Below are 17,990 nucleotides of genomic sequence, written 5' to 3'. Positions count from 1 at the left end.
TAGGTTTCTTAAAAACTAACTTTCTCTTATCTGAGCATACTCTCCTAGTCAATTATGCCTCTTGCAGTAGCTAGTGAAACATTGGTTGTCTAATGTCAGGCACTGGGCATCAGCATTGTCTGTAGTTTGGCAGTGAGAGCATAAATCTGGTTCCAGGTCTTTGTGGCAAAGTAAGGAAGGAAATCGCTTTCAGCATCTTCATTTATTTAAGAATATGTTTCTAATTTTAGGCTCCTGCATTTGATATTGCTTATATAAGTTTTTGAGCAATTTTGATTCCCTCTTAATATCTTTTATAGCTTTTTTTTTTTTTGAGACAGAGTTTCACTCTTGTTTCCCAGGCTGGAGTGTAGTGCCCAGGCTGGTCTCGAACTCCTGCCCTCAGGTGATCCACCCACCTCGGCCTCCCAAAGCAGTGGGATTACAGGCGTGAGCCACCGTTTTATAGCTAATTTCTGAAAGTAAATATATTGCAACCATATAGTTAACCAATATCACTTAAATAAGTGCTGTATGTATTAACTTTCAAATTTTTCTATTCCTTTCTTTCCTTAGCTGACAGACATAAAATTATATATTAAATCCTAAAAGCATAATTTCATAATTTGATCTTTCAAAAATATACCTTATGGATTTATTCTGATATCTGTGGCAGGTATTTCTAATAGCTTTATTTGTAGCAATGTTTTAAGAGGACTGATATGAGTGAGGCAGTTTAACTGTATAATTTCTTGCTGTGTAAAGGATAGCTCTACTGTCTACTATACATCATATGTAAGTTTTACTATTTATGATACCTTTATAATACTAAAGTTAATCAAATAAAAATGTACTTATTTTCACAGCATGGCCACAACCATCACTATAAACCATACTTATTTTTGTTCTGTAGTATTGGTTATTTCACGACATCAGAGATTTTTGCCCAATTAAAGTTAAAATGCAAATTTATGAAAAATCCAAGAACCAATTGTAATATGTGAAGATTAAACCAAACTAAATTACCATCATTATTTCACAGGAATGTCTCCAATGTCTACCTACTTATTGGACGTGTCCACTTAGGTTTCTGTGAATCCTTTGACATTATCTGGAATTTTGAATGTTTTTATTCATGTGTGCATTTGCAATAGGGGCCATTGCTTTGATTCGATTTTCTGTGGAATCTTTATCATTTTATGTACCCTTTCCAAATCCCAGATCCTAAGGTACCTCAGTAAAGGAACTGTGTCTTTATCTTCCTTCATTCCCAGTTGATAAATTACACCCTCAGCCCAGGTGCAGTGGCTCATGCCTGCAATCCTAACACTTTGGAAGGCTGAGGAGGGAGGATCACTTTAGCCTAGGAGTTGGAGACCAGCCTGGGAAATATTGCAAAACCCTGTCTCTACAAAAAATACAAAAATTAGCTGAGTGCGGTGGTGCAGTATCAGCTGACTGTGGTCCCTGATACTCAGTCGTGTTGGGGAACAGGGGGAGGGGTTTAGGCAGAAGGATTGCTTGAGCCTGAGAGGTTGAGGCTGTAGTGAGCTGTGATTGCACCACTATGCTCCAGCCTAGGTGACAAAGCGAGACCTTGTCTCAAAAAAAAAAATTATACCCCAATGATAGGTGCTCAGCCCACATCCTTACTGTTCATAATGATGCCTACTAGAACTAGTAAGTTCTGCATTAGATGCTTTTTCTTGGTAGCCTTGGGAGCCTTTACAGAAAGTATAAAAAAAAAAAAACTTTTATTGGCATGATCATTCATCTGTGTATGAGGTATTTGGCTTAATACTGATTTGACAAGTCCTATTATGGTAATAGTTTTTTTCTCCATCCGCAGTGGAAAGGACCATGCTGGATTTTCCCCAGCACGTATCCTCTGACAAAGATGTACGAGCAGCAAGTACAGAAGCAGACAAAAGACTTTCTCGTTTTGATATTGAGATGAGCATGAGAGGAGATATATTTGAGAGAATTGTTCGTTTGCAGGTAAGTTGTGTTATAAATCCCTTTAAAGGGGGGAGAACTCTACAACAAAAAGAATCTTCAACCATCAATAAAACATACTGACCGGACTTTCTTAGATTTTGTTTCCAATAATTATAATACCATAATGGGCATCATATAGTATTACATCATGTTAATTATATCACTGAGGTTATGTTGAGCTGCTAATTCCTTTCACTTAAAATTAAAAACCAAACATAGAAGAGTGAACGTCTGTAAAGTTAAGGCTTTTTAACAACATTATGAACTTGATGGTTATATGTAAGGGTTATCTTAGACCAAATCAATTAGAAGCAAATAGAATCAAGTTTTTTATCAGTAAATATCTTGTAGTTTTGAAACCATAATGTTGATGACATACCGTTGATGTTATGCCAGAGTCATTCCTGTCTGTCATCCTTACATTTTTCAAGACTTGTGGAAATTATGGATAATAGATGTTCTAGCTGGGCCTGTCCAAGTGTTTTTGTTCTTTTCATCACCAACGTTGATTTGCCTCCTAGCAGTTTCATCATGTCTTTGCTTTCAATTTTTATTTTTATGACACTTCAGCAATTTGTTTGGAAAAAAACCCAGTGTTTTAAAATTATAGGCATTTTTTGTTTACTTTTGCATGTTTCTTTCTGCAGAATCCCAATTTTTTTTTCCTTTTTAGCAGACCATGACAAGAGTTGAAATATAATATTTTAAATTAGCTTTTTATTTTGTAACTCATTATAGAATATGTAATCAAGATTTAGACATGTAAGATGTATATCCTGTTTATTTTCTTGTATCAGACAAGCATTTTTCATCCTATAATTCATAATCATATAATTCATAATAGTTCACATTTAATACTATAAATTTTATGGTGAAAATAGCTTTATGATTATTCTTCATTAGCTAAATCTTTTTGCTCCTTTTGACCACAGTTATTCTATGTGATTTGAATCATGGCCTGTATAATCTCCTCATTTTATTTCATCCCCAAATTACTTTTCTTTCTTGTTCTTTTTTTTTTTAATGTAATTTGGGATTTTTCCTAGAATTCTAATTTCCTTTTGATTAATCCTGTTTTCATCATGATTTCTTAGTTCTCATTTGGAATAATGTATTTGTTATTATTTCACATTCTGTGATTCTTAGGAATGTTACCAAGATATGAAAGGTTTGTCACTTCAGATTTCTTTGTCATAGAGTACTTTTAAATTTCATATATTCGAGACCACCTGGCCAACATGGTGAAACTCCATCTCTGCTAAAAATACAAAAATCAACCGGGCATGGTGGCAAGTGCCTGTAATGTCAGCTACTCGGGAAACTGAGGCAGGAGAATCACAGGAACCCAGAAGGTGGAGTGAGCCAGGACAGAGCAAGACTCTGTCTCAAAATAATAATAATAATAATAAATTTTGTATAGTTTCGGGATTGATTCCACTAAACTTGGGAACAAATAGCTGCCTCTAGAGTAGACGGTCACACTATAGTGACCTAATAGACACCAATGCATTCATCAGATTTGTGTCTTTATTTGAGCTGGTTCATTTCAGAGCTTTGTTTTAACAATTTAAGGTAATTTCAGATTTGTTTCTATAATTTTTCATCTTTTCAATGGAGTGATTACTCTCATACATATGGATTATTGTGTGAACATTTTTAGGGTCTTCTACAACATTTGTTTACATCAGGATGATAAAAAATAACTGTTTGTTTTTGCATTGAAGCTCACTAGGTGAATTTACTTACCTTCAAACATCTTTCATGACAAATAGTTTTGTTTATTTAGGCAGTTTTTTTTAAAAACCTAGAATTACCAGTGTTCTCTGCTAGCGTTAAACACTTTAATAAATGATAAAACTTATCCCATTCTATCTAAAGGGCAAAATCAGATATCCAAGTATTTTATTTATTTATTTATTTATTTTTGTCAGCCAGGCTGAAGTGCAATGGTGTAATCTTGGCTCACTGCAACCTCCGCCTCCCTGGTTCAAGCAATTCTCCTTCCCCAGCCCCCCAAGTAGATGGGATTATGGGCACGTGCCACCATGCCTGGCTAATTTTTGTATTTTTAGTATAGGTGAGGTTTCACCGTGTTGGCCAGGCTGGCCTCGAACTCCTGACCTCAGGTAATCTGCCTGCCTCAGCCTCCCAAAGTGCTGGGATTACAGGTGTGAGCCATCACTCCTGGCTATTTTATTTATTTTCTCTATAATACTATAAATTAAATAGAATAGCCATGATGTAGTATATAAAGACTTCATTAATGGCTGGGCATGGTGGCTCATGCCTGTAACTCCAGCACTTTGCGAGGACGAGGCAGTCAGATTGCTTGAACTCAGGAGTTCAAGACCAGCTTGGGCAACATGGCAAAAAACCATTTCTACAAAAATAAAAAATAGAAAAATTAGCTGGCCATGGTAGTCAGTACCTGTAGTCCCAGCTACTCAGGAGGCTGAGGTGGGAGGATTGTGCCCAGGAGGTTGAGACTACACTGAGCAGTGGTTGTGCCATTGTACTCCAGCCTGGGTCACAGAGTGAGACCATGTCTCAGAAAAATTAAAAAAAATATCCGCACATAAAGGCCTCATTAAGCTGGATAAATAGGATCTTAAATTTACATGATGTCAGCAATTTCAGACATGCTCTACTAAAATGAGGATGCTCTGAATAATATTCCCAAGATACCAGTAATGTATATAATAATCAAATATATTATCCAAATTGGATATAAAATGTTATTTTAGTTCTCTTTATTTTCTACTTTAATACATAGAAAAGTGAAATTACTTTTCATAGTTCTTCATGCAATAAGGACTCCAGTTACCTATTGATGCATAACATATTGCCCGAAATCTTAGTGACTCGAAATAGCAACAATTATTTTCTTTTTTCTCACAGTTTCTGTGGATCAAGAATTCAGGAAGGAATTAGTTGGACAGTTCTGACTTGGGGTCTGACATGTGATTTCAGGCAGTGTTGGCTAGGACTGAAGCAGGTATGAACTAATAAGGCATCTCACTTTATGTAGTCTCAGGGTGTCTGTATTAGTACATTTTCACACTGCTATAAAGAGTACCTGAGACTGAGTAATTTATAAAGAAAGAGGTTTAATTGACTTACAGTCCCACATGGCTTGGAGGCCTCAGGAACTTAGTCATGGCAGAAGGTGAAGGGAAAGCAAGGCATGCCTCACATGGTGTCCAGAGAAAGAAAACACAAGGGAAGCACCAGACACTTATCAAACAATCAGATCTCTTAAGAACTCACTCATCATCACAAGAACAGCATGAAGGAAGGCACCCCATGATCCAATCACTTCCCACCAGGTCCTCCCTTGACATGTGGGAATTACAATTTGAGATGAGATTTGGGTAGAGACACAGCCAAACCATATCATTACACCGCTGGCTCCTCACATTTCAAAACCAATCATACATCCCCAGCAGTCATCCATAGTCTTAATTCATTCCAGCATTAACTCAAAAGTCCAATTCCTAAGCCTCATCTGCGACAAGGCAAGTCCCTTCCACCTATGAGTCTGTAAAATCAAAAACAAGTTAGTTACTTCTAAAATACAGTGTGGGTATAGGCACTGGGTAAATGTTCACATTCCAAATGGGAGAAATTGACCAAAACAAAGGGGCCACAGGCCCTATGCAAGTCCAAAACCCAGCCAGGACGTCATTAAATCTTAAAACCTCAAAATCTCCTTTGACTTCATGTCTCACATCCAAGGCACACTGATCCAAGGAGTGGCCTCCCATGGCCTTGGGTGGCTCCTCCTCTGTGGTTCTCAGGTTACAGTCTCTGCAGCTGCTTTCACAGGCTGGTGTTGAGTGCCTGCAGCTTTTCCAGGTGCAGGGTGCAAGCTCTCAGTAGATCTACCATTCTGGAGTCTGGAGGACAGTGGCCCTCTTCTTACCGCTCCACAAGGCAGTGCCCCAGTGGGGACTCTGTGTGGGGGCTCCAACACCATATTTTCCTTCCTCACAACCCTAGCAGAGGTTCTCTGTGCAGTGTCCACCCCCACAGCAGACTTTATTTGGACATCTATGCATTTCCATACATCCTCTGAAATCTAGGAGGAGGTTCCCAAAGCTTAATTCTTATCTTCTGCACACCTCCAGGCCCAGTACCATGTGGAAGCCATGAAGGCTTGGGGCTTGCATCCTCTGAAGCAATGGCCCAAGCTGAACCTTGTCTCCTTTTAGCCACACTGGAGCTGGAGCATCTGGGATGCAGGGCACTATGTCCTGAGGCTGCACAGAGCAGCAGAGTGGGAATGGAGGGGGCCCTGGGCCCCTGCCCACAAAAGCATTTTTTTCTCCTAGGCCTCCAGGCCTGTGATTGGATGGGGCTGTTATGAAGATCTCTGACATGCCCTAGAGACATTTTCCCCATTTTCTTGGCTACTAACATTTGACTCCTTGTTACTTATGCAGATTTCTCAGCTTGCTTGAATTTCTCCCCAGAAAATGGGTTTTTCTTTTCCATTACATGGTCAGTCTGCAAAATTTTCAAACTTTTATGCTGTGCTTTTCCTTTAAGCATAAGTCCCAATTTCAAACCATCTCTTTGTGAATGCATATGGCTGTATGCTGTTAGGAGCACTCAGGCCACATCTTGAATGCTTTGCTGCTTAGACATTTCTTCTGCCAGGTACCCTAAATCATCTCTCTCAAGTTCAAAGTTCCACAGATCTCTAGGGCAGGTGCAAAATGCCCAGTATCTTTAGTAAGACATAGCATGGGTGACCTTTACTCCAGTTCCCAATAAGTTCCTCATCTCCATCTGAGCCCACGTCAGCCTGGACTTCATTGTCCATACCATTATCAGCATTTTTGGTCAAAACCATTCAATAAGTCTCTAGGATGTTCCAAACTTTCCCACATCTTTCTATCTTCTTCTCAGCCCTCCAAACTGTTCGAACCTCTGTCCATGACCCAGTTTCAAAGTCACTTCTGCATTTTCAGGTTGTCTTTATAGTAGTACCCCACTATCCTGGTACCAATTCTCTGTATTAGTCCATTCTCACACTGCTATAAAGAATACCTGAGACTGGGTAATGTATAAAGAAAGACATATAATTGACTCACAATTTCACATGGCTGGGAGGCCTTGGGAATTTACAATCATGGCAGAAGGTGAAGGTGAAGCAAGGCACATCTTACATGGTGGCAGGAGAGACAGCAAGCTCAGAGAAAGCGTCAGACACTTATAGAACAAACAGATCTTGTGAAAACTCACTATCATGGGAACAACATGGGGAAACCAACCACATGATCTAGTTACCTCCTACCAGGCCCCTCTCGTCACATGGGGATTTAAATTCAGATTACAATTTGAGATGAGATTTGGTTGGGCCACAGCCAGACCGTATCAGTGTCTTAGTCAGATTGTACTGCCATAACAAAATACCATAGACTGAATCCTTTAAATACAAAAGTTAACTTTTTCACAGTTGTAGAGGCTGCAAGTCTGAGATCGATGTGCCAGCATGGTTGGGTTCTGGTGAGAGCCCTCTTCCTAGCTTGCAGGTGGCCCCTTGCATTCCCTATTGGCCTTTCCCCACTGAGTGCACATGGTACAGGATGGGAGGTGGGGGACTGGAAGGCAAGGGGAGAGAGAAACAGGGAGAACTTTCCTTCTCTTCTTAAAAGGCCACAATCCTGTCAGATTAAGAACCCGCACTTCTGACCTCATTTAACCTTAGTTACCTACCAAAAGCCTATTTACAAATACAGCCACATTGTGCATAGGGCTCCTATAAAAGAACTTGAAAGGACACAGTTTAGTCCATAGCACAGGGTGTCTCCATGCTGTCCCTTTGTGTGGGTTGATTTGGGCTTCCTTATAGTGTGGCAGTACCAGGATGGTAGGACTTCTTTCATGAGGCTCAGTGCTCCAATATGAGTGTTCTAGCAAGCCACATAGAAGCTACTTTGCATTTATAACCTGTCACAGAAGTCATATTACATCACTCTGCCATACCATATTGGTTGACAAGTCACTGCATTCTTCCCAGATTCAAGGGATACCACATCTCAGTCTGGGGAGTATCAATTAATTGGCAGTCATGTTTCAAAACCTTCAAAATAGGAGAGGAGGTGGGATGGTTAATGGGAACCAGAGAAAAGAAATAGAATAAATAAGACCTGCTACTTGATAGCACAACAGGGTAACTATAGTCAATAACGATTTAACTGTACATTTTAAAATAGCAAGGTATAATTGGATTGTTGGTAACATAAAAGATAAATGAGGGGGATGGATACCCCATTCTCTGTGACGTGATTATTACATATTGCTTGCCTGTCTCAAAACATTTCATATGCCCCATAAATGTATACACCTACTATATACCCACAAAATTTTTCTAAAACCTTCAAAACAAATAATTTGTTGACTAAATGGATAGAAGAAATTATAGTAGAGGATAAAACTAACCAGTGTGTTGTGGCCTTTTCTCCCTCCCAGTGTATGACTAGTAAGACTGCCTTACATTTGTATAGCAATATGACTCATCCAATCTTAATGAGGTAGGCTTTTTTGTAATATAAGTGGAGAAACTGAGGCTCAGAAACAATAACTTTCCAAGAGCCACAGCATTGGTGGGTAAGTGCTTGCCAAAAACCATGTAGACTGTTTGTTAGACCCTTTGAGGGAGAGAGGTATCATGTTTGATTCTATTGTGCATCTCTGGTAAGAGTGCCTGGTAAAAAGTAAGCATACAGTAAATGTTCATTAGACTAATGTGAGAAACCAGTTAGCGGCAGATCCAGAAAATAGGCCTTCAGTAATTTCTGGGACATGAGATACCCATTTGAAAAAATTAAATTGATGGTTTCCTCACAACAAACTGAAAAGCAATTCCTAATGGATTAAAGTCATAAAAGGCTACAGCTTAAAGCTTCTAGATGCCTGTACAGGAAAATATCTTTATGACGTCTGGGCAGGGATATATTACTTAAGATGCAAAAAGTGATAACTACAAAATATAAGGCTAATGAACTTGACTATGTTAAAATAACTTCTATTCATAAGGAAAGTGAAAAGACAGTTCAAATACTGAAAATATAAATTTGTAAAACATTAAACTAGCAATGCATTCTACGATATATAAAGAACTACTACAATCAATACAAGAAACATCCCAGTAGAAAAATGGGCAAACTATGTGAAGAGATATTTCAAAAGAAATGCACACAGCAATGAAACATACAAAAAAATGTTCAACTTTATTAACAATCAGAAATGCAAATGAAGACCATAATAAGTTACCATTCTTGGGCAAAAACTGGAAGCATTCCCTTTGAAATCTGGCACTAGACAAGGATGCCCTCTATCACCACTCCTATTCAATATAGTACTGGAAGTTCTAGCCAGAACAATCAGGCAAGAAAAAGAAATAAAGGGTATTCAAATAGGAAAGGAGAAAGTCAAGTCTGCAAATCTCTATTTCCAGATGACATGATTGTATATGTAGAAGACCCCATCGTCTCAGCCCAAAATCTCCTGAAACTGGTAAGCAACTTCAGCAGTCTCGGGTTACAAAATCAATGTGCAAAAATCACAAGCATTCCTATACACCAATAACAGACTTAAAGAGAGCCAAATCAAGAACGAACTGCCATTCACAATTGCTACAAAGAGAATAAAATACCTAGGAATACAACTAACAAGGAATGTAAAGGACCTCTTCAAGGAGAACTACAAGCCACTGCTCAACGATATAAGAGAGGACACAAACAGATGGAGAAACATTCCATGTTCATGGTTAGGAAGAATCAATATCATGAAAATGGCCATACTGCCCAAAGTAATTTACAGATTCAACGCTATCCCCATCAAGCTACCAATGACCTTCTTCACAGAACTGGAAAAAACCACCTTATACTTCATGTGGAACCAAAAGAGAGCCCGCATAGCCAAGTCAATTCTAAGCAAAAAGAACAAAGCGGGAGGCATCACACTACCGGACTTCAAACTATACTACAAGGCTACAGCAATCAAAACAGCATGGTACTGGTACCACAACAGAGATATAGACCAATGGAACAGAACAGAGGCCTCGGAGGCAACACAACACATCTACAACCATCCGATCTTTGACAAACCTGACAAAAACAAGCAATGGGGAAAGGATTCCCTATTTAACAAATGGTGTAGGGAAAAGTGGCTAGCCATGTGCAGAAAGCAGAAACTGGACCCCTTCCTGACACCTTACACTAAAATTAACTCCAGATGGATTAAAGACTTAAACATAAGACCTAACACCATAAAATCCCTGGAAGAAAATCTAGGCAAAACCATTCAGGACATAGGTGTAGGCAAAGATTTCATGACCAAAACACCAAAAGCATTGGCAACAAAAGCCAAAATAGACAAATGGGAGCTAATCAAACCCCACAGCTTCTGCACGGCAAAAGAAACAGTCATTAGAGTGAATCGGCAACCAACGGAATGAGGAAAAATTTTTGCAATGTTCCCATCTGACAAAGGGCTGATATCCAGAATTTACAAAGAACTAAAACAGATTTACAAGAAAAAAACAAGCCCATTCGAAAGTGGGTGAAGGATCTGAACAGACATTACAAAAGAAGACATACATGAGGCCAACAAACATATGAAAAAATGCTCATCATTACTGGTCATTAGAGAAATGCAAATCAAAACCACATTGAGATACCATCTCACGCCAGTTAGAATGGCGATCATTAAAAAACCTGGAGACAACAGGTGCTGGAGAGGATGTGGAGAAATAGGAACACTTTTACACTGTTGGTGGGAGTGTAAATTAGTTCCACCATTGTGGAAGACAGTGTGGCGATTCCTCAAGGACCTAGAAATAGAAATTCCATTTGACCCAGGAATCCCATTACTGGGTATATATCCAAAGGATTATAAATCATTCTGCTGTAAGGACACATGCACACGAATGTTCATTGCAGCACAGTTTACAATAGCAAAGGCCTGGAACCAACCCAAATGCCCATCGATGATAGACTGAACAGGAAAATGTGGCACATATACACCATGGGATATTATGCAGCCATCAAAAACGATCAGTTTGTGTCCTTTGTAGGGACATGGATGAACCTGGAAACCATCATTCTCAGCAAACTGACACGAGCAGAAAATCAAACACCGCCTGTTCTCCCTCATAGGCGAGTGTTGAACAATGAGAACACATGGACACAGGGAGGGGAGCACCACACACTCGGGTCTGTTGGGGGGAAATAGGGGAGGGACAGCGGGGGGTGGGGAGTTGGGGAGAGATAGCATGGGGAGAAATGCCAGATATAGGTCAAGGTGGGGAAGGCAGCAAATCACACTGCCACGTGTGTACCTATGCAAAAATCTTGCATGTTCTTCACGTGTACCCCACAACCTAAAATGCAATTAAAAATAAGAAAATAAGTTACCATTTTTCACTCACAAGATTGCCAAACATTAAGAAAATCAATAATGCCAAGTTATCTTTGTGAATATGGATTAATAAGAATGTTTGTGCATTGCTTCTAAGAGTGTAACTGATTAATAACCAACCTGGAAAAGCTTAGTATTACAAAGTTGGAACTTACATTCGCTACAACCTAGCACATCCACCCCACTCCCACCTCAGTATTTTAGAGATACCTTTGCATTTGTGCAAGGTAATATTGGACAAATGTTCATAACAACCCAGATTGCCATCAGCAAGCAAATGGATCTATAAATTATGGTACATTTATGCAGTGAAATATTTTATAGCATTAAATAACTATAAAAACATGGGACGATATAGTTGAGTCTTAATAGAAATGAAGGAAAGAAATTGCAGAATACTGCATACAATGTGATACTTTATAAAGCTCAAAATGAAACAAAACAATGTACAATATATAAGTGGTAAAACTGCCAAAAATGTTTATCACAAAATTCAAGAGAGTAGGTATTTTTTGCATAGGTTACCTGTTGCATAAGTAAATGCAGTGGTCTTGTTAATGTCCTATTTTATAAGTTGAAGGGTGGATTTAATTTGTCCTCACTACATGTATATAGTTATATCCATTTGGAGATAATCAAGTCTCACATACAAATTTAACATATATTAAATGTATCCTTAATTCCACCAAGGGGGGAACAAAAAAAGAAAAAGCAGTGAAAACAAGGACTTCCTCATCCTTTAAAGCTAAAAACAAATGGCCAGGTGTCAAAAGCCAGCAATTATGGCTGCAGGTATTAGTATTTCACAGTTCTGACAAGGGCTTCTCAACTGTTGGCTTTTAAAAAGCCAACAGACATCAAAGAAGATTTCATACCTGCTCTTTCCAGCCATTTTGGTGAGAAAAAAGTACAGTGTCTTCATGTCAAAACAATCAGGCATATTCTGTTCCAATGGCCTGCTAAGGAATTCTGCAAAAGAGGAATTCTTTCATGAAATAGAGGCTGAATTATGCAAGCCAAATTTGAGAAGTACAGTGATCTATTGTAATATTGTTTGTTTATTTTTTTAGAGCGGCAGGCTTTGGTCTTGCCAATTCATCTTAGCCAATTAGTGATTTAAATAGGAAAGTTTTAATGTTGCAGTACAGATGAATAGGTCATAAGATTAAGTGTAGATGATTTTAAACATTATGTAATCTCTCCTACTTGACCAGCCATGGAGACCCAGCTTCAAATTAAAATATAAGAACCAGAAATGGCCGGGTATGGTGGCTCATGCCTGAAATCCCAGCACTTTGGGAGGCCAAGGTAAGTGGGTGGTCTGAGCCCAGGAGTTTCACACCAGCCTGGGCAACATGGCGAAACCCCGTCTCTACCAAAAATATAAAAATTAGCCAGTCTCATAACCTGATCTCAAAATAAATAAATAAATAGATGAAAAATTTTTAATTAAAGTTAAAAAAAAAAAAAGAATCAGTACCTTAAAACAATGACCAAAAAACAAAAAAAGGATGATATCCCAAATTCCTTTATAATTTAATTCCCTTTATTTACCATGTCTTCTTGATTTTTTGAATATGTAAGTCTAGTCATTGGTCATAATCAATGCTATTAAACTCGTAATTTTGTTGGGGTCTTAAAAGCCTAGGGAACCAGATATAAAGCATCAACTATCTTGGCTTAGTTTCCCCATTGGCCAGGCACCCTTCTTTTCTGCTCCTCTTTTTTCCAAGTACTTACCTATTTTTTAATGTACTGTGTGATATTGATGTTACCTATTAATATGTCTTTCTTTTCCTTCACGTGACCTAAAGCTCTTTAAGAATATTCCTTTTTGTTTCCTTAGTGCCAGCCATAAATAGGAGCTCAGTAAATGTATGTTAAACTGAACTAGCCCCAATGAAAATGTATCTTCATGCAGTGTTATGCCTCACTTCAGCAACCTCCTGCTGTGGCTCAGACAAAAGCAGTGAATCTTGTGATGGCGTATTGAATTAGTAGTCAGCAAGCAGTCCTGGCTATATCCCCCTAGCCCAGTAGTGCAGACAACTGCCTAAAAATGTCCTCTTCCCAGTAGTAGGATAGCAGCCTTACAGTAAATGTCATGAATTGGGGCAGGGGCAAGAGGGAACAGAAGAACTAAAGTACAAATATAATACAATTATTTATTTCTCTATTTTAGTTCTTTTTTTGTTTGTTTGTTTTGTTTGGGATTTTTTTGTTTTTGTTTTTAGAAACAAGATCTGGCTCTGTCACCCAGCTGGACCGTAGTGACATAATCTCAGCTCACCTCAAGCTCTGCCTCCCAGGTTCAAGTGATTCTCCCACCTCAGCCTCCCAAGTAGCTGGGACTCCAGGCACACGCCACCACACCTAACTATATACTCTTTTATCCTGTTATAATTCCTTAGCAAATTCAAAGTTTCCTAATTCATTTTTTCCTTGAGGTGGGGTCTCACTCTGTCACCTAGGCCAGAATGCAGTGGCACAGTCATGGCTCACTGTAGCCTGAACCACCTGGTTTCAAGCAGTCCTCCCGCCTTGGCCTCCCATACTGCTGGGATTACAGGCATAAGCCACCACACCCAGCCCTGAATTCTACTTTTTTTTTTTTTTTTTTGAGATAGGTTCTCACCCTGTTGCCCAGGCTGGAGTGCAGTGGCTCAATCTTGGTTCACTGCAACCTCTGCCTCCTGGGCCCAAACAATCCTCCCACCTCAGCCTCCCAAGTAGCTAGGACTACAAGTACACACCACCATGCCCAACTAATTTTTTTTTTTTTTTTTTTTTGAGAGACGGGGTTTTGCCATGTTTCCCAGGCTGTCCTTCTGAGCTCAAGTGATCTGCTCACCTCAGCCTCCCACACTGTTGGGATTACAGGTATGAGGCACTGTGCCCAGCCCTGAATTCATTTTTTAAATGGTATTCAGAGGAATATACTATCTTAATCTTCATAGTTCTTTTAACAAGATTGTAATTTCTCCTTTGTATAATACAGAAAATCCCACTGAAATAATTTTTTACTTACATATTTTAGAAACAGAAAATATGAAGTTCGTGTAAAAAAAGAAAAGACAAATCCATGAGACAGAAGGTGGGGCGGGTTTAGGGGAAATTAAGAAACTCAATATTTGGTCAGGCGCAATGGCTCATGCCTGTAATTCCAGCATTTTGAGAAGCCAAGGCAGGTGGATTGCTTGAGCTCCAGAGTTTGAGACCAGCCTGGGCAACGTGATGAAAACCCTTCTCTACAAAATAAACAAAAATTACCCAGGTGTGGTGGTGTATGCCTGTAATCCCAGCTACTTAGGAGGCTGAGGTGGGAGGGTCTATTGAGCCTAGGAGTTCAAGGCTTCAGTGAGCCATGATTACACCACTGTACACCAGCCTAGGTGGCAGAGTGAGACCCTGTCTCAAAAATCATAATAGTAATCAACTCAATTTTTTGGATGAAATTTTAAAGAATTATTAAAGATGGTAATATAGTTATATGATACATTGGGAAAATCATTAAATTGGAATTTGAAGAATTTATTTTTCGCTGTTTTTAACCATTAGATAGCTATGTGATCTTGGGAAAATCATTTATCCCCAGTTTTCTTGACTGTAATATGAGTATATAATTATACTTGTGAGAGAGATGCTGAGAAAAAGAGAGAGAGAGAGAATACACATTCATATTAAAACTCATCGTTACAGGAGGAAATTAGGGGAAAACTAAATCTCGTCACCACAGAGATTAAAATAAGGTTCCATACTGTCCGATTATGTAAATTTAAAGATCACTTTGGAGAACTTTAGCCCTCCACTGTTTAAGCAGAAAAACTTCACCTAAAGAGGCCTATGGTCTGGTTCAGATTCAAGGGGAGACATTTTTGTTAGGAAGGAAGGTGCAATTACAGCAAGACAGTCTAGAAGTGTTGGCTGATTCCCTCTTAGAAAATCCTTGGGCAGTAATTCTGACCTTGCCTGGGGATTGTAAGAGAATATTACTATGATCAGCTCTGGGATAGGAATGTGCTTAAGAAGCACATTTTAGAAGTGCCTTACTCCTACCAGAGAACTCTGGAGATTTCCTGAAACCTTAATGTCTGCCTAGCAAGGAGTGTCTGGCTGTAATTAGTCAGATTTCTGTTGTGTCATTTTTGTGGTAAGTTAAACATTTTATTACAGTTAATTAGTCATACATATATAAATTTTATATACATATATATATATATATATATTTTTTTGAAACAGTTTTACTCTGTCACCTGAGCCAGAATACAGCAGCATGTTCTTAGCTCACTACAACCTCCACCTCCTAGGTTCAAATGATTCTCCTGCCTCAGCCTCCCAAGTAGCTGGAATTACACACACGTGCCACCACACCTGGCTAATTTTTGTATTTTTAGTAGAGATGGGGTTTCACTATGTTTGCCATGCTGATCTCGAACTCCTCATTTCAAGTGATCTACCTGATTTGGCCTCCCAAAATGCTGGGATTAAAGGCATGAGCCACCACTCCCAGCCTAATAAGTCATATTTTAATTAGACCTAATTCAGGACTGATTTTTCTAAGAATATCCTTCTACCTGTTTGTACCTTTATCATTTGTTTTGGGAGTAAGTGGTTTTAGACTTTGAGTTTTGAGTTCATATCCTGAATATAATTTAGGGTTTTTGAAATAGCAACCCTGCTATGTGCTGATATGGCAGGTTGCAGCCTACCTAATATAAGAGCTCATCCTGATCAAGTATAACCATAGGATAGGAATTCTGCTTTCATCAGCTGTTGAGGCTTTGTGATGAGTCTGTTTCCTTAGCTCAGGGCCAAATGTGGCCCAGGAGCCCAAGTGCACACACAGCTGTTCCCCCATAGCCTTAGCTTCTCACTGGCTCCCTTCCTTGCTGGGATGGCCCTCTGCTCTGGATCTTACCCTGCTCACCTGGTCTTTAACAACTTACCCAGCTCTTGCCAGACCCTTCTCACCAGGGATTCCTCCCAGCTTCCCTGCACATAACTACAGCCTGGATTCTCCCCAGCTCTACAGCTTGCAGTATTGCACTGTCTAGAGACTCCCGTTGCTATACCTCACACTACAGGACAGACTTCCTGGCGCTACTAAAGCCAGCCTAGATCAACCCAAGTTAATCACTGTAATTTGAGCTGCTGGCCATCCCTGAGGGAACCAGCCCATAGCCCAGTTATCACCTTGGCCATTGTGGGTTTCTTCCCTTTGCAGGGACTGGCTGCTAGCATTTCATTGTGCACTAATACTAGCTAGGGAGGGTTCTAACTCCAGTCATGCCAGCCTATACAAATTCTCCAGGGACCCAAAGGGAGGTTTCTGTGGAAAAGAAGTCTAACTATTTTCTGTCTCTACTGAGGATAAACTCAGAGGAAACTGTGAGTAATATATGTACAACAAATGCTTTAGTGCTGTGACATAAAATTATTTGTTGGCCAGATATGGTCACTCACACCTGTAGTCCCAGCGCTTTGGGAGGCTGAGGCGGGTGGATCACTTGAGGACAGGAGTTTGAAACCAGCCATGGCCAACATGGCAAAACCCCATCTCTACTAAAAATACAAAAATTAGCTGGACATGGTGGCACATGCCTGTAATTCTAGCTACTTGGGAGGCTGAGGCATGAGAATCACTTGAACCTGGGAGGCAGAGGTTGCAATGAGTCAATATCATGCCACCGCCCTCCTTCCTGGGTGACAGAGCAAGACTGTCTCCAAGAAAATAAAATAATTTGTTAGTAGGCAAAGTGAGATACAGTTGGCTGTAGTAAGTGGTATTAAGTTGAAATACAGCTCTGTTTACCTCTACATCAAAAGACACACAATTACAGAATTATTGCAGCATAGATCTAGCACCAACAATTTAAAATGCAGTCTCTCAGCTGAACAGTCCTTTTACAGATTTAACTAGTTGGCAAATTAGGGATGCTCAGGGTTGGACAGGCTGTCTGTCATGGAGAGAATGTTTAACCAATACAAAGCCCATAAGCCTTAGAAACAAAAGTCCCTCATTGGCTTTCAAACAAACTGAATCCATAACCCCTGCTGAATCTGTCCAGAGTCCATTTGTTCTTGGAGATCACTAACCACCCAGCCATCCAGATGTGCCATGTGTATTCTGCCACCTGCTTTAGAGAAACGTCTGGTTTCTTTATTACCTTGCTGTGGCTGGGTGAATTTTCCATTCCCCTCCAGGGCTCTCTGTTCTTTTGAGTGAGTGGTGTTTGTACTGCCATATACAGATTTCAAATTTACTGTCCAGCTTTCCTCCTCTTTGTGCAGTGCTGACTCATTTTCCCCAGATACTCATTCCTATGCGGCTCGCTGTAGTCCCTTGATCTCTCTTGGCAAATGACAGTAAGGCGTTTTTGAAGTGTTGGAAGGCATTTGCTGGGGTTTTATCCAGCTCTCCCTGTTTGGTATATTGGCAAAAGAGTCCCACTCTGCATTTGTGTAGAATTTACCCATTATTTCTATTCCCACCTTTCAAGTTGGAACTAGTTTAGCAAATGATAGAAAATTAAATCCAGATGATTTGTGATAAGAAATATGTTTTGTGAAAAAGACCACTCAGT

At 39.5% G+C, this 17,990-nt stretch overlaps 1 protein-coding gene across 3 annotated transcripts in view; it reads left to right on the top strand.

The window, feature by feature from the left end:
* The window catches only part of NLN (neurolysin), a 105,802-nt gene that overhangs the window by 32,744 nt on the left and 55,068 nt on the right, over positions 1-17,990 (top strand). For all 3 annotated transcript variants that reach the window (XM_032279498.1, XM_032279488.1, XM_032279506.1), the window contains one exon: positions 1,829-1,977. In XM_032279498.1, coding sequence (XP_032135389.1) covers positions 1,829-1,977 — 149 coding nt within the window. The remainder of the gene's footprint in view (positions 1-1,828; positions 1,978-17,990) is intronic.

The sequence above is a fragment of the Sapajus apella genome, unplaced genomic scaffold (genome assembly GCF_009761245.1).
Source record: "Sapajus apella isolate SASKATOON/1434 unplaced genomic scaffold, GSC_monkey_1.0 scaffold1, whole genome shotgun sequence".
Taxonomy (NCBI): domain Eukaryota; kingdom Metazoa; phylum Chordata; class Mammalia; order Primates; family Cebidae; genus Sapajus; species Sapajus apella.
This window is presented reverse-complemented; position numbering and strand designations above follow the sequence as displayed.